The 25,857-nt window shown below is 31.4% G+C and overlaps 1 protein-coding gene across 1 annotated transcript in view; it reads right to left on the reverse strand.

Annotated features, from left to right (window-relative positions):
* LOC127718277 (prolow-density lipoprotein receptor-related protein 1-like) overlaps positions 1-25,857 on the reverse strand; it is a 208,771-nt gene that overhangs the window by 153,040 nt on the left and 29,874 nt on the right. Inside the window, exons 2-4 of the mRNA XM_052224271.1 lie at positions 9,757-9,792; positions 7,463-7,570; positions 6,509-6,541 (exon numbers count right to left, since the gene is read on the reverse strand). Of these exons, the coding sequence (XP_052080231.1) occupies positions 6,509-6,541; positions 7,463-7,570; positions 9,757-9,792 (177 nt within the window). The remainder of the gene's footprint in view (positions 1-6,508; positions 6,542-7,462; positions 7,571-9,756; positions 9,793-25,857) is intronic.

Consider the following 25,857-nt stretch of genomic DNA (forward strand, 5'->3'; position numbering starts at 1 on the left):
TGTAACAAAGAGGCTGCTGGCTTCCTTGTAATGGGGTCATAATTTTATACGTAAAATCATTAGAAAAATGTTGAGGTCAGCTGGAGATGCTGAAGATGTAAAGTTAGCTCTGGCACTGAACTAATACCAAACTCACAGTAAGATTTTCTAATTTAATTCCAAACCAAAATCTCATACAATGGTAAATGTCGATACAATATGACTCCTACTGTAATAATACAACTTATAATACTCATGCTGAAGAGAATGTCCAAATAATTAAATTACACATAATTAATTCAACTTGAACCTGTCACGTGAAGATTTCTCTAAATATATGACACCAAAATAATTAGAATTAGTCCAAATCTATACAAAAATGTTGAAAGTCAAAATAACTCAAAATTCCTCTATGACACGCAGCTTAATAACTTAGTTTCAAAATTGTTTTCCCCACAATTACACACATTATACAGAATTAAACTGACTTAATGTCAATAAACATAAGTATTTCACAAAAAAAGGAAATTTCTACTTACTCTTCTTGATAAAGCATTTCCTTATTCTTATGTTCCCAAAAGGGAAGAATAAAACTATTTTTCTCAAGGCATTATTTAGTTTAGGAAAGATTATTTTTTTCATTTTGGGCAAAGTCAAAATAAATGGTCCAAATTTTTTTTTTTTTACCAAATTTCAACATTGTTTTAGTGCATTTTCTTTTGTTGTATCTTGATACATAATGATTTAAGTTAATAAATCCAAAAGGATATAAAAAAGTATATAGAAATAAAAAAGTTCTGAAACTTAAATGACATAAACCAATAAAACAAATTTAAATCAAGTATACATTTTTGGAATATTATTTCAGACAAACACTATCAAATATTTATATTTTTTTCACCCCTATTGATTGCAGAGATCCAAACATTACTTTTGATGCAAAGATTATTAATCTCCACATTGATTATAATTTTTTTTTTATGTTTTTGGCTATTTTTTGGATCAATTCATTTAAAGTTGATTGAAAAAGTTTTGATTAAAAATTATTCATCAATTAGTTGATGAAAAAACTTCTCCATATTAAAACTAACCCTTTTTCAAATTCACTGAGGAAAAAAAATTGACAGATATATCTTTTAATAAAGAAGATATATCAAAAAGAAAATACATCCAATTTCCCCTGTTTTTGTTGCACTCCTGACATATTATACACCAAACAAAAAATGCAGAAACTAGAACAAAATACTCATGATTTTTTAAAATTTGTACTCATTGCTGGTTTATAAAGACCTAAATCTGTCATTTAAATGTTATTTCTATTTTAACTTATGCATCTTATGCACTTCAGATCATTTTTAAATTGATTTTTCTGACACATTATTATAAAAATGAAGTTAAGTTACCAAACTATGAACTAAATTCTATTAAATATTCAGTAGAATTGTTGCTTGACAACTTAAAAAGAGATCTGCATTCTTCAAAGTTTTTCTGAACTATTATTATTTTTTTAAATTATTACCTATATAAGAAACTTTATTTCTCCTATTTTGTTGCACTCCTGACATTCAATATATATCATATCAAAACAGTTATACATCATCAAAAAAGCCCATGATTTCTAGATTAAGTGTATATACCTTTCAGATTTAACATTTTAATTTCATTTAAACAATATTTTTGAACTATATCATACATATCACTTATTGTATACATAAGTTCACGTCTCATCACATTTCGCTACTTTTTTTTTAAAACGGCAGTCTTTGCAATGTTAAAATGGGCCGAATTTTGTGGCTTGATGTGTAGAATAATCCTGCAAAATATCTTTGGAAAATCTCAAGTATTAAAAAAATGACAATAAAAAAAGAAGCAAAAATTGTCAGGAGTGCAACACTTTTTTGTGACATTTTGAAAAAATACTTTTTTTATAAAGACACAGCAACTTGTAATATGATGATATGTCCCATAGATTCTTATTTATATTACAACTATTATGTCTTAGTGATGGATTTAGTTACAAATGAAGTTTGTCCATTAAACCGTTTTGATACAGATATGTTTTGAAAAAAATGTATTGCCCTGTCAGGAGTGCAACACAATAATTAGTACAGCTGTGGAATAGAATGATGTTTGAATATATGAATCACACCTAAACATAAACAAAAGTCAACCCTGTAAAACAAATATGTCCTTTCCAGAATAAATACTTTATTAACCCGATTATTGATATAAATGTGTGATGGTCAAGTAAATAAGGCCTCCCTATAAGTGTCAGGAGTGCAACTTTGAAGTTAAACAACTCACACTTAATAAATACAAAAGCCAATATATTGTTCTCTTTTATTTTTCAAAAGATACTATACTAGATACAAGATTGCACCCAAAGAGTAGCCTGATAGACAAGGATTTTTTTTTAGAACCATTTATTTGATGTCAGGAGTACAACAGTTTTAAAAAGTTATTTTCTTGGACTTACATTTTAAGATAATCTCAGCTCCTTATGACTTATTTGCCTTCAAATATGTGTTCTTACTATTTAGGCTACATGTATGATATATTCTTAAAGGTGAATTTCAAAGCAGGACTTCGATCCAAAAGATATTGTTTGTCACAAGCAATTATATCCGAATGATGATTTTTTATATAATTTTAGAATTTAGGAAGCTAATTGTCATAAACTGTGTCGTTTGATTAGGAAATAACCATATTTCAATTTAAAAGTTTTATAATGGTTTCATGTAATACTAATTAAATTATTATAACTGTAATAACAAAACAATTAATTTTGTTGAAATCCTGACATGAATTTACCATAACAAGCAGTTTTGCACAGATTCAATATTTTTATTTTATTAAAGTCTCACACATTTGGAGTTCATCTTGCAGATCCAACCTTTGAATGAATGAAAGATGGGAAAGATATTTGATCATACTGAAATAACTTGAGAAGAACATCAGACAGACTAAGGGATCAAAACACACCATCAAAGTCAACATCGACTATAACTTTGATGAGCAGAAAATTGAGAAAAATCTGAAAGAAGATCCACCTAAAGGACACACTAGACAAATATAAGCAAAGAAAGAACAACGAAAACTAAACAATGTAAAACTTAATTACAAAGACTTAACCTGATTACAAAAACACAGATGGAGAAAATGAAAAAAACAAAACAAAGAAATTTGCAACAGAAAAGAAGAAGAAAATTGACACAAGCCAAAAAAGTTGCAAACCCACAGAAAAATGTACAGTCGAGAAGCAAAAGTACTGGTGCAGATACAATATCTAGAGAAATCAGAAAGAGAAGACAAAGTATAGGGAAAATTCTTCCTGACCAACTCAAACCTTGCTCTAAAACAATTGAATACATCATATCCACAGCTACACCAAGGCAGTTGTAAGAACTAATCAGTACTGATCGAAGTGTGCTAGAAATTGATGGGTGCCGAAGTGGAAACAAAATTGAGAGACCCTTAATAGATCTGGAAACTGTTGAAAAGAAACTGCCATTTTTAAAAAGAATAGAGGCTACCTGAAAAAGTTAGAACTAAGGGACTCTTTGAAAATGCCATTTTCTTTTCAACAGTTTTCAGATCTTTTGGGGGTTCCTCAACTTTGGTTATACTTCAACATGTTCAAGACTCATCAATTTCTTGCACACAGCTGATATCAGTTCTCATTTACTCTGACAACCACCTTGGTGTAGCTGTGGATATGATGTGCCCAATTGTTTAAGCCCAAGATTTGGGATGGTCAGGAAGATAATGTCTTATTCTTTGACTTCTCTTTCTGATTTCTCTAGGTATTGTATATGCATCTGTACTTTTGCTACTCTACTTGACTGGACAATTTTCTGCTGGTTTGCAACTTTTTTTAGCTTGTGTCAATTTTCTTCTTCTCTTCTGTTGCCACTGTCTCTGTTTTGTTTTCATTTTCTCATATGTGTTTTAATTCTGGTCTAAGTCTTTTTAATTTTTCTTTTACATTGTTTTGTTTTCTTTGTTCTTTCTTTGTTTATATTTGTCTAGTTTGTCCTTCAGATTTGGATCTTATTTCAGTGTTTTTCTCAATTTTCTACTCCTCAAAGTTGAAGTTGTTGTTGACTATGATGGTGTGTTTGTATGCACTTAGCCTGTCTGATTTTATTCTAAAGTTTAGTTTCACAACCATCTTTCCCATCTTTCATTCATTCAAAGGTTGGGTCTTAAAGTTGAACTCAAAATGTGCAAAACGGCTTGTTATGGATAATTCATGTCAGGAGTGCAACAAAATTAATTGTTTGTTATAACAATTATAATAGTTTAATTAGTATTACATGAAACCATTATCAAACTTTTAAATTGAAATATGGTTATTTCCTAATCAAAAGACAAAGTTTAAGACAATTAGCTTCCATAATTTGAAAATAATATGAAAATTTAACATTCAAATATTTTTGCTTGTGACAAACAATAATTCTTGGATCAAAGTCTTGCTTTGAAATTTACCTTTAAGAATTTATTTTAACTCATACATCTAACCTAAATAGTTAGAAAACATGTTTAGATGCAAATAAGTCACTAGGAGCTGAGATTATCTTAAAATGTAAGTCCAAGAAAATGTCATTTTAAAACTGTTGCACTCCTGACATCAAATAAATGGTTCTAAAAGAATAATTCCTCGTCTATCAGGCTACTCTTTGGGTGCAATCTTGTATGTAGTATAGTATCTTTTGAAAAATAAAACAGAACCATATAATGGCTTTTGTATTTTTTCAGTGTGAGTCTTTAAACTTCAAAGTTGCACTCCTGACCCTTACAGGGAGGCTTATATACTTGACTCTCACACATTATTTATATCAATAATCAGGTAAATGAACTATTTATTCTGGAAAGGACATATTTGTTTTACAGGATTGACTTTTGTTTATGTTTAGGTGTGAGCCATTTAAGCAAAAATCATTCTATTCCTCAGTAATACTAATTTTTGTGTTGCACTCCTGACATGGCACAACTTTTTTTCAAAACACTTCTGTATCAAAACGGTTCAATGGAAAAGCTTCATTCTGAGCTGAAATCATCACTAAGATATAATAGTTGTAATATAAAGAAGAATTTAAGGCACATTCCTCCATACAAAAATTTGCTGTGTCTTAATAAAAAAGTATTTTTTCAAAATGTCACAAAAAAGTGTTGCACTCCTGACAATTTTGGCATCTTTTTTTAACGTCATTTTTTCAATACTTCAGATTTTCCAAAGATATTTTGCAGGATTATTCTACACATCAAGCCACATCATTTGAAATTAATTTATTCAATCAAATGATCAGCATGATTTATAAATATTGCTTTATATGCAAGGAACCATTTATTTTGACTTTGCCCTTAGGATACATGTGCAAGTAAAACTTAAAGGGTAGGTGATGTGTGAGGTTTTAATTATAAGGTTTAAAGATCTAAGTAAGAATGAAATAAACACAATTAGATAACTGCACATGCAATCAGACAATATTTTTATCTGCTGGAATGCTTTTTTTTCATTTGTTAGTAAGTGAAGGATTGACATCAATACAAATGAGTGTTATGAACTGTCAGAACATGTGACTAGTATACTCACTGATGATTGGTCGAAATGAATGATCAAGTGAATTATCAAGAGTGTTATGAACATGTGACTATTATACTTACTGATGATTGGTTGAAATGAATGATCAAGTGAATTATCTAGATCTACACAACAAATAAATATATGATATTATATGTGTGTTAAAGTATTATACATGTACTAAAATCGTGGATACAAACAAGGATCTGCCATTGTTGGCTAAGCATTCCCCACTCACTACTCAAAGTATCCAGAAAACAGAAAGTTGGTGTCTGACAAATCTGAATAGCACTCACACATTACATCTCGTAACTGTCAAGCTGTTGACAAAATAGTAATGAAGTCATGATGGAAATATTTGTTGGACAAATGAATGGATAAAAAGACCGCACACATACGGACAAGTTGATTGTAATATAGCCCTACTCATGAACCATTGAGTTAGATTTTTAAGGTTCAATTTCACAAGTTAACAGTCTGCAGGAAGACATTGTCACTGACTCTACCTGGACTCTTTTCTGACTCCTGAGCCCACCAGTCTTTGCTCTTACTTCTTATTGCTCTGTGCGAAGGAAGTAACAATTTAAAAAAGGCCTGTGGTTTGACTTAGACAGGTCGCAACCTCCCACACAACACGATCAGATATAAAACTAACAAATGATCGAAAAAACTGACAATACAAATGAATAAATCAGAATTAGTTAATCATAATGTGCATACATAAAGATATTAAATTACAGAATACTACAAATAAATGTCAACATTACTAATTTTCCCACTATAACCCTTTTTAATTATCATCATAATATTGTCCTTATTCTAGGTCAATACCAAAATTACTATCATCCTCCATAATTACTAGTCAATAACAACACTGTTATCACCTTCCATACTTACTGGTCAATAACAACAATACTATTACCCTCCATACAAGTCAATACATACCATTGTCTGTGGACCTTCTTGTTCTTTTGTTACCTACAAAATATTTACAGTGGATGATAGTCAAAGTTTAACGTTTGTCATAAAATGTTGGTATATATTTCAATTGTGACTACTGTAAATTCAGAAATTATTGCGCGCATTAATATTTTTATTATTGCGATTTTGGAAGAATGGACAAAAATGTGAGATTAATTATTACAATTATAGGAAATCAGCTTACATATGTTTGTATCAGATATCAGAATGAGACTTCTAATTAAGGCAATACTCATGCAGTCGCATTTTTCGCATTAATAAAAACCTCGCAATAATTTCTGAATTTACAGTAGTTATTTTGGGACAAACAGTTGGTTTTTATTCTATATTGTCACAGTTGTGTTCTGTTTGTACACTAAATGGTGCAATAATTAAAATGATGTACTGTGTGCTATCACTTACTAAATATACCGATAGTGCTCAATATTGTTGTCTTTATTTTGTGGTTTAAACAGAGTGATAAGATCACAGTTGTGTGATGTCATCACTTTATATATGACTTATCTACATATTTTTTTAAGTGTCACATGTGAATTAGGATCTTCTAATCTGTTCAGAGCACCAGAGATCACCCCTGGATTTATGTGGGATTCATGTAATTCAGTCTTTAGTTTTCTATGTTGTTTTTTGTCTTTTGATTATTTATTCGTTTACTACCATGGTATGTCAGTTTGTCATTTACTTACAAATTTGAATATTCTTTTGGTATCTTTTTTCTCTCTTTTAACAAATATTTCGGCAAACATTTTCAGGAAGTAGATAATGGAACTGAAAATGTGTCAAATGACATTGTGTCACCAAAGAAACTACAACATTTAGTGGCTGAGAAAAATGCAACAGAAATGTGTTACAGACAGATGGACACACAGACAGAGATAAACAAGTATTCCCCCTCCTATGGAGCCCTATGATACTTACATTTTGACTGTTTTTCATCACTACCATCCACACAGTCAGCAGTTTGGTCACAAGTCCAAGACTCTGGTATACAATCTGAGCCATCATCACACTTAAACTGACAGGACACTGTAAATAGATAGGTCCTTAAGTCCAAAAAATCAGCGGATTTCCAAGTATGTTACCATAAAAGTTTTCAATTCTTTAGTTTGATACAAAATCAGATTCATTTATTTTCTCTTGTACCAATTTTTGTGGATTGGAGAAAAATAATATTTTCTATGATATTTTGAATTCATGGTTTTGCCATAGTCTGCATATGAGCCTATCAAAAATGTGTACTTCTTAAATTTGAATGTTTTAATTCGTAGTTAACCATTACCTACGAAATTGACGAAAATTTGCATCTCATGAATAACAAGAAATGATTGTAACAGGATGCTGTTACGAAGTCTCCCAAACGAAGCTCCCATAATTCGTAATTCCCAGGGTCGCCTGACATTGGGCAACGTCCAGTGAAAATTGGTTTGGTCCAGTAAAGTTATATGCATTAGTGATACCTGGGGACTAACCTTGTATATCATTCAAATCATCTTGGCATGACAAACCAGAATATATATGGTTTAGGGGTGGGGATCTCGACCATTTACAAGATACTAGAACATTGGGGGGTGGGGGGAACCCCTGGGGACTGACTGTATACGTCATTCAAATGTTCCAGACATGACAAATAGGAATATATATGGTTTAGGGGTGGGGATCTCAACCATTTACAAGATATTAGAACTTTCTCAAATGGCAGGGGGTCGGGATGACCCCTGGGGACTAACCCTGTATATCATTCAAACCATCTTCGCCTGACAAACCAGAATATATATGGTTTAGGGGTGGGGATCTCGCCCATTTACAAGATACTAGAACATTGGGGGTGGGGGGAACCCCTGGGGACTGACTGTATACGTCATTCAAATGTTCCAGACATGACAAATAGGAATATATATGGTTTAGGGGTGAGGATCTCAACCATTTACAAGATATTAGAACTTTCTCAAATGGCAGGGGGTCGGGATGACCCCTGGGGACTAACCCTGTATATCATTCAAACCATCTTAGCATGACAAACCAGAATATATATGGTTTAGGGGTGGGGATTTCAACCATTTACAAGATATTAGATTTTTCTTAAATGGCAGGGGGTGGGGGTGACCCCTGGGGACTAACCCTGTATTTTATTTGATGTGCTTTATCATGACAAACCAGAATATATATGGTTTAGGGGTGGGGATCTCAACCATTTACAAGATATTAGAACTTTCTCAAATGGCAGGGGGTCGGGATGACCCCTGGGGACTAACCCTGTATATCATTCAAACCATCTTAGCATGACAAACCAAAATATATATGGTTTAGGGTAGGGGATCTTGACCACTTACAAGGTATTAGAACTTTCTTAAATGGCAGGGGGTGGGGCTGACCCCTGGGGACTAACCCTGTATTTCATTTAATGGGCTTTATCATTTAGAACATTTTCAATTAAAAAGATTGTGTCTATCACAAACGGTTTTCAATTTATAATCATTTGAACATTTTAAAAAATAAAATCCCATAGGGTTCTATAGTAAAACCCTCTTTTCTTTTTTCCCCTCAAAGTACCCCTTTATAAACCCCATTGCACAAACAAAACCCTGATTGCACCACTAGAAATGTTAGTCTAACATATTGTGAAACCCTAAGTTAATCTGACAAGCGGTTTTGGAGAACGGGTGCGGACAAGTTCAAATTTAAAAGCGGCGGAAGAAGAAGAAGAAGAAGAAGAAGAAGAAGAATAATAATAATAAGAACTGAGCAAAAACAATAAGTCTTCCCAAACTTCGTTTGGGAGACTTAATAATGAATCAACAGTAAGTAATGGTTATGAATTGCATTTACTTTTTACGTAAATTAACCTTTCAGGTTGCAGGTGACCTTTACCCTTCCCATTATTGACACTGATATAAATCAGGATTCAACTTGACCTTTTGAGTGTCTTGGGGAAGTATTGCATCATGCTAAATAAGTAAGTCTACTATAGCATCATTACTCAATGTGTTACAAAGATGTTATGGGCAATACTTACATCCTGGATATAAATGAAATATTTGCAACTGGATTTTAAACAATCAATCAATTTTGGACAAATAAACTTATAATATTTCTCTCTTCTGCAAATTTTAAGAAAAGATGATCAATAGAAACAAGTTAAGGGTAGGAGGAACTATTAAAGAGTAAGTTGTGTATTTGAGAAAAAAAGTAAATTTTTCGGCCTTAATCGTTACCTGGTAGCTCTGGGGATCGCACTGTTCTTTGTTTACCTGTAAAGAAAAAAGAAATTACTTATAAAATATATACATATATATATATATATATATATATACCTGCTTATTGTTTATTGTTTCATTACAAATCAGGTTAGTAGTTGTATGGTTTTAATCTTTTTACATTTTTTCATGTCAAGGCTTTTTACAAATTATCTGTATGGGTTTAGCTCATTTTTGACAGCCATATATTTATCATGTATATGGTGATCTATATTAAGTTGCTTCATTTGCTATTTGGTGGATAGTTGTCTATTGGCAATCATACCATATCTCCTTATTTTTATACAGGTGCATTAAAATGATTATCATGTCATGTGGTTTTAACTCAAACTCCAGAGAATGTACACGTCTATTATGAGTACCGACCGTGCGAGACCCTCATGGGTAGTCAAGGTCGTTTAACACCCCCAGTAGTATTATATATGAGTTCAACATTAAAGATACCTTATATAACATCGTATATATAACAATGATTTTCAATCTAGCAGGAATAACTTCATTAAACATAGTGTTAACTGAAACTCATATCATTGAAAACTATTGTATGTTGAACATGAAATTGAAATGTTACAAAACAACATGTGCCACACTCTGGTACTAAAAAATGGGGAGGGACAAAAACTTGTATCAAAAATATGTTCACTAACAGCAGATTTACATTACATAAGTATATTTATTTTATTTTTTTTTCAAACAAAAACACAAAATTTTAAATTGGCAGGGACAAAAACTTGAAACAAATACTGTAAATTCAGAAATTATTGCGTGCATTTATTATTGCGATTTTGTTATTTAAGACTAAAATGCGATTTTAATTTTTGCGATATTGAGAAAAATCCTGTTTAACTCATATAAAAAATTCAAAATGCGAGTTTAAATTATTGCGATTATTACCCTGTCGCATTTTTCGCAATAATAAAAACATCGCAATAATTTCTGAATTTACAGTATCACTTTTAATATCATGTTCATATCAATAACAGCAGATTTATATCATATTTAAGTGTGTTTCTTTAATTTTTCAGCTGTGATATTCAAGAAACGAGCAATTTGTCTAATGGTAAACAGAAATAAAATAAACCACAGTGCACAAAATTTGTTTTCCAATTCAATAACAGAAGATTTAATGTAGTATGATTCTAAAACTGATCAATTGCACTGAGAAAATGACTTTGTCTTGAACTAATAAAACTAAGAAAATTCAGTCGATTCATCACTCTTGACAAAAGAACCGAATTCTTCATTACCCTAATGCAGATTTTTATGATGCATGTAAAACCAATTGACAAGTAAACTAGAGAAATGAATCGGTAACCAGACATGGAAGATCCTGATAAAATTGAAGAGTATGTTGAAACTTTATGTGTCAGGGGATACGATGTCACTCCTGCTGTCAAATATCAAGGGTCGTATAAAGGAGGTCATTTGAAACAACGCAATATGAACACAATCTGAAACTTACCATTATGAACTTTTAAATTGAATTTCAAATGGACATCTTTAGGCATATTAAACGAAAAAATTACAAACAACAGTTGGATTTCAGATTGACAAAAGAAGGAAAAGAAAAAAGAACGAACATAGGTTAAATAAAATTGAGAATGGAAATGGAGAATGTGTCAAAGAGACAACAACCCGACCTTGAAAGAGCAGAAAACAGCCATGGGCAACAATGGGTCTTCAACACAGTGAGAAAATCATGCATCCGGAGTATAAAGTATATTTCCCAAAGCCACTAAATGGACAGTGGCATGAAAGTAGCACAATATCAAAAAACTCATTTCACAAAAATTCTTATGAGAAAAAAATGCTCTAAGTCATGAATTTAGAATATAACTTACAATCAATTTTAGTTGTAAGATTTAATAAATTGCTTCTCCGAGCACAGCTGGATATGACCGCAGAGGTCCAACCCTGAACAGTTGGGGCAAAAATGGATACAATTTTTGCGCTTGATACAGGTCTGAATTTGGATTGTAATTAAATATTTGACACATAATAGGTTTCTGACACAGAATAACTGTAGTCAAAGAACTTAGAATTGGTTATGATTTGAATTTATATTCAATTTTTTGCTTTGTGCAATACACTATGCTGTTGCGAATTGACTGAGGCCCCCTACCCTTTTTTTGGAAAAAAAAAAAAAAAAATTTGAAGAAATTTTCTTTTTTAATTTCTGAAATCTGAAATGAGAAATTATTGTCAACCCCACCCCCCCCCCCCTCACAATTTTTTTTCACTTCCCCCCCCCCCCCCCCCCCCCCTTTTTTAAAAAAAAATATCTTTCCCTCAAGATATGTTCATAATCTCAATTCTAATTTCCAATGGAGTTTGCAACCATGATTACCCATTCAAATACATCATAAAAGTCTTAAAATAGAAAATGACATACATAATCATGGCTAAAATTAATATTCCTTATAAATTAATCAGCATTTTTAATAATAACTTCTAAAAATAAATTGACAGCTAATCACCTCAAGACAATACAACATTTCTTTATACATAATTTAAAAGCAGTGTAAGGGAGGTAATCAAAACATAACATTGTACTTTTAAGTAATTGTCCATTAACCAGGAAACCCTTTTTTTCCCCCTTCTTTGCCCCTTATTCCTAAACGGTTTGAGCCATAACCCCCGAAGCCAATCCTAACCATCCCTTTGTGGTATGGAAACTTGTGGTCTAATTTCAGAGAGATCCTTACACCTTTCCACAAGTTATTGTCTGGAAACTAGAAAAATGCTTATTTGGGCCCCTTTTTGGCCCCTAATTTCTAAACTGTTAGGACCATAACCCCCAAAAACAATCCCAACCTTCCTTTTGTGGTTATAAACCTTGTGTTTAAATTTCATAGATTTCTATTTACATATACTAAAGTTATTGTCAGGAAACCAAATGTCTTCGCACGACGACGTGATACCAATATACGACCGCAAAATTTTTTGCGGTCATATAAAAAGTAGCAAATAATAATTCCAATCCTTAATGCTAGACTTCCTCAGAATGTTACTAAAAACTTAAAATTTATTAAGGGGAGGGAGTAACTTCTTTTTTGTAATGTGTAGGATCCCATTCCTTATGGAGTTTCTCATATATGACATATGACAGGACTATTATAAGGACTATAGGACTATAGGACTATAGGATAGGTTGAATCTTTGTTTCACAATTTTTCACTTTGACTATTGTTTGGTTTAACCCTGAAGTAGAATTTCAACAAAGAAACGATTTTCTGTCAGTGTACAATCTTCCAAACTTAATTCACAAATCTTTTCTTCGTTATACAAATCAAAAACTTCAATTATAAAGGATCAATGAAAACCATACCAAAAATATCTAGTCACGATATCACCACACAAATATTTAAACTTTTAACAATTGACTTAAAAAAATACGTTTTATTGATAAATTGTATAATAATACTACGTTTTTAAACTATAAAGGATCAATGAAAACCATGTATACCAAAAAAATCTTCTCATGATATATTATTTACCTGACCACACATTAAATATTCAAACTTTTAACAATTCACTTAAAAAAACAAAATACATTTCATTGATAAACTGTGAAATATATACTACATTTTTAAACTATAAAGGATTAATGAAAACCATGTATATCAAAAAAATACAGTCACAATATCACCACACAAAAATCTAAACTTTAAACAATTGACCTAAAAAATACATGCTATTGATAAACTGTAAAATAATACTACATTATCTATATAATTCCCATACAAAGCGGACAACTTCTCAATAAGTAATCAAAACCAGACTTCTACGATTTTTCATTACAAATGGTCATGCTTTCTGTAAAATACCGATTTTTCATTACATACGGACATGCTTTCACTAAAATACCACATATTTATTCTATAGAAAACTTAAGTTATATAAAAAGGATTGGAGCACTCTTCATTACACAGATAATAATAAATTCCATTATTAATTTTATGGGTATTCGCATTCTAACTTGAACAAGAAGGTCGTTATACCGATGCGTATAAAATTTCCCATTGTATTTCATCAATTTTCCAAATCATCTTACGCTCCACCAACTCACTGTTACAAATGGACTAAGCTCAGAATAATCAAATTCATTGCTATCTGCCTCTCTCATTCATCAGTTTTCCGGAGTTAAACGCTTCAATCAGATTTCGATAAACAAATCCAATTTAACTGTGAAGTTCTCTCTGATACTTTATTCATTTTATTCTGTTATGAACAATCGGGATGCTCATACGAACAATGATCGAATGTTTCGCTATTGAATTGTCTTCACGCCATATCATTGGACTAATAAGAACCATTTATAGATTTCTTGTGGTTTAATAAAAAGCCTACAGTGTTTGTATTCCATCTGACCTGCAATGTTATTGAGAGCAAAGCAAATCCAATACTTTCTTATTGTTTTATATTTAGAAGGAGGAATTTTCTGAGTGTTAAAAGAAAACTCTGTAATAGCAGGATTGTTTATGCTGGCTGCACTAATTTGCTTTTTTCACAGTATCTACACAAATAAAAGTTTTGTGTTTATAGTAGAATGCTTATTTTAAAATTGCCAAAATAAACAGACCTTGGGGACATGATGCAACTAGACATCATTGAGATGGGAGCCATCTCTGTGAGCCCTGCTGTGAATAACATGTGGTAAAAAATTTGTATCTTTACCATAGGACATGGGGTTGTCAACTGAAACCAAAGTTTTTGACCTTGACCTTTGATGTAGGAAGTTGTACAAACTTTATGACACACCCTCTGGTGTTGGTTAATATACATGTCAAGTATAAAGTATGAAATTATAACGGTTCTCTAGATATGGAGCGGACACAATTTGTTACGCACGGACTGACTGACAGACTGATCACTATAGGGCGACCTGCCATTCGGCGAGGCCTTAATAATTCTATTGACAAAAATAAATTTGCAAAAAAGTCAAGGTCAAAGATAGCAAATGGATCAAAAGATATATATTCTGACAGCTCACCAAAATAAGTAAACTTACTGTTATCAAAAGTTTGGTTTTTTTTAGATACCACTTTTCGTGGATTGAGAAAAATTGTATGTTCATCGATATTTTATTTGTGGTAACAATATACTCTGCATACAAACATATAGAAGATTAATATTTTTTTTAGCAATTGAATTTATGGTCCACCTATACCCATGAAATCTAAGCAACTTAATACCACTCGAATAATAATGAACCCAAATGTACAGTAGACTTAACTTTCACACAATAAATCTGTAAGCTCAGGCCAAAAGTAGTCTTATTTTTACATAGATCATGAGGCCAAATGTTTTTTCTCATTTGTGAGAGTGAAATTTTCCCTCTATAACACTTCATGCAATTCCATTTATTTTCATTTCCATCTTTATACAAAAATAAGAAGATGTGGTATGATTGCCAATGAGACAACTCTCTACCAGAGACCAAATGATGTCAAAGTTTACAACTATAGGTCACCGTATGGCCTTCAACAATGAGCTAAACCCATACCCCATGGTAAGCACATGTGTCTATTTTAAACCTGGACCTATTACATTTGTACTGATTTAAGTCTACTACATTTATATTTGGTTCAATTAATTCTCATTTGTGAAAGTATGGAGTCCAGTTCTACCTAGAGTAACTAGCATGTAAGAAATAAATCTCAACTGTATGTAAAAAAAGAAAACAAAGGTCAGGCAAATATCTATAAGTGGAAAAGTTTACATGCACAGATTCATTTCAAATTAATAAAAAAAAACATTATCTCCAAATCCAATTTATTTTACATGACACAATAGTTTGTAGTGGGATATTTTAGTCTGAATTTATATAATATGTCAAAACATATCTTAGTGATATGTACTTTTATGGTTAAAGCTGTAGATCACAATTTGTTTTTTAATCAAAACCAGAGATATTTTATCCCTGAAATTGATGTAAAAATATAAGGTTATATATGAGAAGTACTTATTTCTAGACTGGTGGTATTTTTTAGAGTTTGACTTATTGTGTAGACACTTGTCTTAAGTTCAAATATAGGTCATATGTACTTTTATGGTTAAAGCTGTAGATCACAATTTGTTTTTTTAATCAAAACCAGAGAGATTTTGTCCTCTAATTAATGTAAAAATATAAGGTTATATAAATGAGAAGTACTTATTTCTAGACTAGTGGTATTTTTTAGAGTTTGACTTTTTGTGTAGACACTTGTTTAAAGTTCAAATATAGGTGATGTGTACTATAACTATCAAAGCTGTAGATCATAATTAGTATCTAATAAGAATTGGACAGATTTGCCACTAAAACTAATGAAAATATAATAAATACATGGTTTTTCTGAGAAAACACATATTTCAGGCTCTGGTAATTACAGCTTTACAAATTATATTAGACTCTGCTATTAACTTTTAGATGTTGTTTAGTTGCTTGAGCCTTTGTGTTGCAGCTATTGTCTCATTGGTGTATACCAAACATTTTGTTTCATTTATGTCAATTCAACCCTTATTTTTGGGTTTTCCTGCTCAAATAAAAAAAAAAAAAAAATATTACTGTAGGGGTTATCAATATTTATTTAACTAACTATAGACAGCAAGTGGCCCGTTATGGCTTTAAAGCCTCACTGTGATCTTCAGATGAAGAACTGCAATAAAATTCCTTTTTCTTTGCTTATGTTTTGGCAATATTTGTACGGAAATTTTGTCATGTATTAATAAATATGTCCTTTTTGTTTTGTTATAATATATGTTACTTTAATTTAGTTCTTCAATTGTGATATTGGAACAATAATCCATGTAGAATTTCTAAATAATTGTAAATCCTTCTCAGTGATTCCTATTGTATAAATTTCAAGCTTAAATTTCTAAATTTAGAATAATCTCTGATTTTACTTTTCCACAATCATCTTAAATGTCGCTATCTGTTTTACATTCTGTATAATTGGCCTAGACTTTGAGATGAAAAACAGCAATAAAACCCCAGTTGTTTCTTTGCTTTGGATTTGGTTAATGTTTGTAAGGAAATTTTGTCATGTATTTAAATAGTAAACAGCTTATATTGCTTCCTTCTCATTCTTATATATATATATTTGATTCATTCATGTTATTCTCCATGTAATAAAGGAATAATATTAATTTTTTCTCCTTCCTACACAATATATAAATTTCAAGATTAAATTTCTTAATTTGGGATAAAATCTTTGATTTTACTTTTACACAATCATGTTAAATGTCACTATCTGTGATATAATATTGGCCTCACTGGGACTTTGAGATGTAGAACAGTAATAAAACAGGTTTATCTGCTTTGGGTTAAAATTGTTAATGTTTGTAAGGAAATCATGTATTTGTTGCACATGTCATATTGCTTCTTTTCATTATATATGTTTTTTCTCCATTGTAATATAGGAATAATAATACTTTTTTTTTCATCCTACACAATATATAAATTTCAAGCTAAAATTTCTAAATTTAAAAAAATCTTAGTTTTTACTTTACACAATCATCTTTAATGTCGCTATCTGTTTTTTATACTGTATAATTGGCCTAGACTTTGAGATGAAATACAGCAATGAAACCCCTGTTTCTTTGTTTTGGGTTTGGTTTGATGTTTGTAAGGAAAGTTTGTCATAGATATAAGAAGATGTGGTATGAGTGCCAATGAGACAACTCTCCATCCAAGTTACAATTTATAAAAGTAAACCATTATAGGTCAAGGTACAGCCTTCAACACGGAGCATTGGCTCACACCGAACAGCAAGCTTATAAAGGGCCCCAAAAAATTACTAGTGTAAAACCATTCAAACGGAAAAAACCAACAGTCTAATCTATATAAAAACGAGAAACGAGAAACAGGTATGAACTACATAAACAGACGACAACTACTGTAATCAGATTCCTGACTTAGGACAGGTGCAAACATTTGCAGCGGGATTAAACGTTTTAATGGTACCAAACCTTATATTTATTACATATTATATTGCTTTCTTTTCATATATATATATTTGTTCCTTTCCTTTTATTCTTCATTGGTAATAATGGAATCATAATATCTTTTTTCTACCTACACAATATATAAATTTCAAGCTTAAATTTCTAAGTTTAGAATAATCTTAGTTTTTACTTTTACACAATCATCTAAAACGTCACTATCTGTTTTATATTCTGTTTTATCTCGTTGCATTCTTAGAGATTTTGTCTGATTATTAAGATGCACTTTAATACATTAAGGTTATCAATGACACATATTTTTTGCATCAAATTATTTCATCAATGCAGTTTTATTTAAGAAGTCGTCTTAAGTTATTCCCACCCAATCATGATTAAGTATATAGCTTACAAAACGTGTTTAAAACTACAAATTAAATGGATGAAGTCTTATAAATGCATCAGGTATACATCAGGTATACATCAGGTATATATACGTTAAGCCCTGCATTAACTATTATATGCTAAAGTTCAATCTGAAGCAACTGTTCAAACTTGTTTCATTCTGCCGTTTTCAATAGCTAAAAAAAATTAAACATTAGAAAAGAACTAAATATGTACAAGAGAATTGTTTAACAGCAGTCATTTCATGCTTAACCACAGGCCCAGCAGCCCAGGCTTGTAAAAGTGCTGTCGAGCCTGTAAAATCACCTCTACAGGCCAACAGAATCTAACTAATATTTTCCAAAAATTGAGCTCCGGGCCTGTAAATTAAAAAAATTATTGTGAAGACTGTAAGTTGTAACAGACTTACAATTTCAATTGTAAAATCTAAATTCAATAGTTTTTGAAAGGATGCTGCAACTCTAAAACTTAGTATTTTGTGAACATGTTCTTATATATATGGCAAAAAGAGATCATTTAGGACAACACAATTTTTCAAAGTAAATATGACGGAGATGCATTAGAAAATTAATTTGATGGTTCTTTCTAAAGTCTTCATAAAACAGTTGTTATACATAAGTTAGGCAACACTTAAAAATATTTTGGTTTGCCCAAACTCTACCCAAAGGTAGAGACAGTGGGTAGGTAGGTAGGCATTTTCTTATTTTTCGGCAAAGAAAAATTGAAGTGTCATGTTTTTCAGTCTTCGTGCCTATCTGATTAAAAAAAAAAACTTTTTTACAGCAGGACAATAAAAGATTTTGAGTAGGCAGATATTTTCTGGGTAGGTAGGGTTAGGGCAAACAAACATATTCTTTTTTATGGCCTTATTTATATGTAAAAGCTGAAGTTTGCCATAAATGGGACCAGTACAAAACACTGGAAGCTGAAAAAAACCAGGTTCAAACTTAGTCTGAAAATAGTATCAATTGACAGTATTATCACTGAACTAATTTGTTCAATTAAAAACATGATACTGTACAATCCATCATCATTTATCAGGATCAGAATTATATATAATGACCTATGGTTCAACATTCTCACTAGCCATAAATACCATACATTTGGACATTATTGTGTTCATCTATTATCCCAATCTACTTAAAGAGCGGACACAATGTGAAAATAATTATTGTGATTTCAGGAAATTCTGCAAACTAAGATTGATTGATTGTTGGTGTTTAATGCCACACTTCAGCATTCTTGGCTATATCATGGCAGTCACTCTTTATCAGTAGAGGAAGATTCAGCACACTGGCTATATAATGGCAGTCACTCTTTATCAGTAGAGGAAGCTTCAGCACTCTTGGCTATAAATGGCAGTCACTCTTTATCAGTGGAGATAAAGCTTGAGCTCACTGGCTATATAATGGTAGTCACTCTTTATCAGTGGAGGAAGCTTGAGCACACTGGCTATCTTAGTCAGTTAAGATCAGAGTCAAATGCATATTTGCCATGAATGGGATAGGAAGTCATAACCTTGGTGTTGACAGGCTAGTAGTCACCGAAGATGAAGTACATGTATCTGTGCTTAATTCAAAAATAAGAAGATTTGGTATGAATGCCAATAAGACAAATATTTTACCCAAGTCCAAAATGATGTGGATGTAACTATAGGTCACCATACAACCTTCAACTGTTTGAATGATAAAGCCTAATAAAAAGGAAGAAAATCTCCCCAACATTAATGTCCAATGCACAATAGATCACTCTCAATTGACCATTGACAAATTTGCCTAATTAAATGCAATTCCTTCCTTTAATGTGAGAAATGACAATAAAATAAATTTCTGGTGACAAGGACCGAATCAATTATAGCTATTCATCTCTCTTCCCATGCCCCTATATATAATGTTACAAGGCCTTGTAAAGCGTGTAGATAATATCCTTCAATTGAATTTAGCAACACTCAACTTTTCCCTGATGGTCAATTAGACAAGATTGATTAAGTGTCCATGGTTTAAATTCCCTGGGGACAATATTGATCACCCTTGGAATACATAATACACTAAACATGCTAAAACATTGGCAGATTGTGAATCGACAGATATTTCATAAAAATTATGTCCCATATACATTTATATATATAGAATAAAATTGAGAATGGCAATGGGGAATATGTCAAAGAGACAACAACCCGACCAAAGAGCAGACAACAGCCGCAGGCCACCAATGGGTCTAAAAAGGACCAACCAGCAAATTTAGTATGTACCGGATCGTCTAGAATAGACCATGCTGCGCAGATAAGGAAAAAATTATATATATCTAAAGATTTGCACAACTAATATATAAGATGGTAATATATGAAGATGATGTAATAAAATCATGATGACAGAAACATTTGTCAACACAATTTTATTACATCATCTTCGTATATCACCATCTTATATTAGTTGTGCAAATCTTTCGACTTATATATAGCTTGTGGCTAAATTATTAAGAATTATTTCTTTTATATGTTATACCCTAGCTATGCTCATTTTAACATAAGTAGGCATTAGATTTGTCAACATTTTTACACAGAGCTTTAGAAAAAAAAAATTCTGATAGGAACATATAGAATTTTTGTACTTCAAAGCAGACCTTGATAACACGTAAAAAGCCAGCTAATTTAATTTGAGGGAGCACACACATCTGAGAAAACTATCTGTTTCACGATTAAAAAGTGTCCAAATACATAATCAGAAATGTCCATTTTGATCTCTGATGTTTGTTCAAAATACACAGACATTGCAAATTTCAAAGAAACATCACACACATGCAGCATCCATGTTTATTGGAATTATAAGGAACATCATTGCTTTGTTTACAAATTTAAAGTGAACGAAAGAACATCAAGAAGATCATATTAGAATTAGGAAATAAGGGAGCTGCCATTTGATTTTTATGGAGGGGGGGGGGGGCTAGGATGAAAATTTTTTTTAGTTGTAATCTCTGTCCTGCCTTTTTATTTTTCACTCTATTCGATCCTGCCTTTTTTTTTTAGTTTATCCTGACTTTTTTTTACATAAATTGTCATCCTGTCTTTTTTTTTGCAAAGTGTCTCATCCTGCCTTTTTTTTTTACTCAAAACTCCTGTCCTGCCTATTTTTTTCAAATTTCATCCTAAGCCCCCCTCCCCCTCCCATAAAAATCAAATGGTAGCTCCCTAAGCTAAGAATTGATAGCTATTGTTACTAAAAAAGTGGTTTCTGATGTATGTAAACATGGACACGTTTAACATTTGTGTGTATGCTTTAAGCAATGACCATCCTGTCATCAGCCCTTTTGTGGTCAAATGAATACATACTGAGTGTATGTCAGTACAGTAGCTCAGGGACACTAGATCAAGTTAACGGACATTCAAAATCATCTGATATGCAAAGAAAATATAAGCAAGATATCTGTAGATTTAGATTTTTTTTTTCATAAAAAATTACTTTTTATCATATTAATACATATATCTTACTTTCCATCATTGAAACATGTACTTGACATCTTATCATAGATACCAAGTACCTGTAGGCTTTTATCAGAAAGCCTAAGGTGGTACCAAACACCTTGACTAAAATCAATTTGGTTCGGTTTAATTTACATAAAATTTTGACAAAATATTTACTTTGACTCTTTGACAAAAATATAAAATTAAAAAAACTTGAACCACACACTTTATCGGAAAAAGTTCATTGGATAAATAGCAGTTTGACAAACACTAATTTTGATCATTGAGAAGCTTAATATTTCCTTAACAATAGAACGTGATTAAAACATTCAGCTAATTTTTACAGAGTTATCTCCCTGTAGTGTTATGTACCACCTTAATGATTACATCCTGAAGATTAAGCAGATTAGAACAAAATCTTCCTGTTTTAAAAATGTCATCTGTATTTAATACATATTGACCTCTGTGTTGTTCAAGGACAAAGATCTATGGTCAACATTCTTCAGATTGATCCATTTAAAGTTCTCACCACAGAAGAAGAACTGTCACATGCTTAGATGATAATTTCATGTATTGACAATTTTATATCATTCAACATCACTACAGCTGATAAATATAACATACACCCATCAACATTGTTGTAAATTTAAATTAGCACAATGCTAAGTTTACTGGTGCTTTTGTGCTGGCTCTTAGATGATATGAAAAGAAATTATAATAAAGTAACAGCTACAGTACAGATAACATCTTCTATACCACTCAGCTTATTTTAATTTCAGACAAGCAGTGACAGACTGTCAGAATCATGGGACACTAGATATGTTGTGAATTTAATGGATTTGGTGAATCTTGTATCCCAAGAATGATAAAAGACTTTTCCAGATAACAGCTAGTATTATAAGCCATGAACAGGGAAAAAAATATGCATGGACCGAGTATCCCAAGATACTAAATTTTGAGCTGGGTCTCTAAATTTTAGATGCAAATGTCCATTGTCCTTATGTTGATCTTTCATACTGTGGCTATCAATCATGGACGATCCTCCAAAAATGTATCATGATAACAGTAAAAAGCCATGAGCAGAGGAAAAGATAAGCAAGGGACCAGAAGCCCAGGATACTTAATTTTGGACTGGATCTCTAAATTTTAGGTAAAAAAAGTCCATTATAGTCCTTACATGTATGTTAATCTTTCATATGGTGGCAGGTTACAGACCCTTATGTGGAAAATTTAACTTTTCTCCCTGGTGTTTAAACTATAGCCACATTGATGTTTAATCAGATGATGAAGTTTTAATGGTATTTTCTAACTCATTGTAAAATATTTTCATCAATTTGCAAACATAACTGAATGCAGATACAAATCCAATCCAATATATCTACCATGTCTACAATACATTGCAATAGTACATTAATTCACTTCAAATAATTAAATGATACATCAATCACACCCACAAGTGTTATATGGGACATCAATTCAAAGTAATTTTTGAAACCATATATAGGATTAAAATATCCTATGAAATTCTTCAAATGTCATTGGTTTATTTTGATGCACCCTTTCTTTGTGCATGACACGAGAGATAAACAAAATTAAAAGAAAATATTAATGAGTGTCGACCATACAAAAAAAACTCATAAAAGCTAACAATAGAAAATAAATTTCCAACCTGATAAAAATATATACAACATGAGTGTCGTTAGCAACAGTTTTCAAAAAATTGTACTTAATGTGTAGAATTTTTTCAAGGAAATTGCTAAAAAATGCAAATTATTGCCATTTAATGGCAAAAAATCCTATCAGGAATCAATATAAAAATTTCAGCTATGTGGACTAATGTGTAGATCTTCTTTGGTTGATCATTTATGCTGCATACAGTTTCTCTTTATCTTATATTATTTTCAAGATAAATACAAAAAAAAATCTAAAATAGGTATAATTGTGATCTAAGGGAAATAACTCATATAAGGAGTCAATTTACAACTTTGGTTAAGACTACTTCTTTATGCATGATCTTCGTTTGCTTACTGTTTTCTTTTTCCACAGTTTCTCTCTTTTTATTGTTTTCAAGATAAGTATTAGTGTTTAAAGGGAATCATACAATTTTAGATATCAGCCCTTAAAGTTATTTTTGCAAGTGCAATCTTTGGATCACCATCATTTGTATTGTAGCTGCTCAATATTTCATCAAATTCACCCATCTTTTTTAATCGCAAAATACATAACCAAAAATACCACTTTCCCCTTTGATCTGTCCTCAGAAATTGCCACCTGTATGCAACTGTTAGGGAGCTACCATTTGATTTTTAGGGGGGGGGGGGGGGGCTAGGATGAAAAATTTTGTTCTGCCTTTTTTTTTCCCCTCTTTTCAGTCCTGCCTTTTTATTTTTCACTCTATTCAGTCCTGCTTTTTTTTTTAGTTTATCCTGACTTTTTTTTTACCTAAATTGTCATCCTGCCTTTTTTTATGCAAATAATCTCATCCTGCCTTTTTTTTTTACTCAAAACTCCTGTCCTGCCTATTTTTTCAAATTTCATCCTAGCCATAAAAATCAAATGGTAGCTCCCTTACCAAAACAACTTAGATCAATTAACGTTTTACCCTGTACTCTAGAAGGTTACAAAAAAATTATATAACAACATAATCAAAGACAAATTTCTGTATATCAAATCATCTAAAGATAAGTATAGATGTATCTTTGATCCTAGTTTAGATTGTACCTAGATTGAACAAATTTCTGTATATCAAATCATCCTAATATAAAGTTAAGTATAGATGTATCTTTAGATTGTACCTAGATTGAACTGGCATTTAGATCTATCTCTGGAGGTTTAATTAAATACCATTAAATACAATTAAGTAGAGAGAACTCCTACTGAGGATTACACCTTCTACTATAGATCAACATTTATCATGTTAAACCAGCTCTTTGACAGGAGGAAGGTAATGTCATTATAGCAACCCTAGAATAGAAGCAGTAGTCAGAATAAGATGTGTTCAATCTAATGGCCGGGCCTTTGTAATTTAGTTAATTTGTATGCAATTTTAATTCATTGGAAAATATTCAAAAACATTAATGACAAAAGAAATAGTTTCACTGTTTGATTGCTAAAGTATTAGGACTAATGATTCATAATAAAAAGGGAGGTCTTTCAAAAAAAAAGACAAACAATCAGTAAAACAGAACTATATTTCAAATCATCATACAAACTCCTCAGAAAAAAATAGACGTACAATCAAAAACATATACAACAAACATTACTTGGTCCTGAGTAAGCTTGGTACAGGTACAAAAAGAGGTGGGCTTAACTGAGATAGCTTGGTACAGGTGGGGTTAAACCAAATTTGTGCCCCCCCCCTCCTTTTGGCTCATCTAGACCATATGTTGTAAAAGTAAAACATACAATAAAAAAAAATCTGCACTTTGCAGCTTGTTATGAGAAATTTTGATCATAACTCTCTATTTTTTTTTCTCAATTAAATCAATATTTTTCGCTTGATTTTTATGTTCAGTATTGATCCAAATTGGAAAGATTAAATTTTCATCAGAAAAGGTGACCCTATGGAGTGGGGTTTACAGAAAAGAGAATAACGAGTAAAAAGCCCAGAATAAAGGGCAAAAAATAGAGAATAGAGAAAAAAGGGCAAAAAAAATTAAGAAGAGAGAATAAGGGTAAGAATAAATATAGAATAGAAAAAAAATAGACTAATAAAATGCTTCGCTGGGGCGCAGCTTGATACGACCGCAGAGGTCGAACCCTGAACAGTTGGGGCAAGTTTGGACACAACATTCAAGCTTGATACAGCTCTGAATTTGGATTGTGATTAAATATTTGACACAGCATAAGTTTCTGACACAGAAAGAATGTAGTCTAAGAACTTGATTTTTTTTTAATTTACCTATTATGGTCCAATGTCCAAAATCAAAATACATGGTTAGATTCAGCATATCAAAGAACCCCATATATTCAATTTTTGTTAAAATCAAACAAAGTTTAATTTTGGACCCCAACTTGGACAAACTTGAAAACTGGGCCCATAATCAAAAATCTAAATACATGTTTAGATTCAGCATATCAAAGAACCCCAAGAATTCAATTTTTGCTAAAATCAAACTAAGTTTAATTTTGGACCCTTTGGACCTTAATGTAGACCAATTTAAAAACGGGACTTAAAATTAAAAATCTAAATACACGGTTAGATTTGGAATATCATAGAACCCCAATAATTCAATTTTTGATGAAATCAAACAAAGTTTAATTTTGGACCCTTT

This window comes from Mytilus californianus, unplaced genomic scaffold (assembly GCF_021869535.1).
Source record: "Mytilus californianus isolate M0D057914Y unplaced genomic scaffold, xbMytCali1.0.p SCAF_10, whole genome shotgun sequence".
Classification (NCBI taxonomy): Eukaryota; Metazoa; Mollusca; class Bivalvia; order Mytilida; family Mytilidae; genus Mytilus; species Mytilus californianus.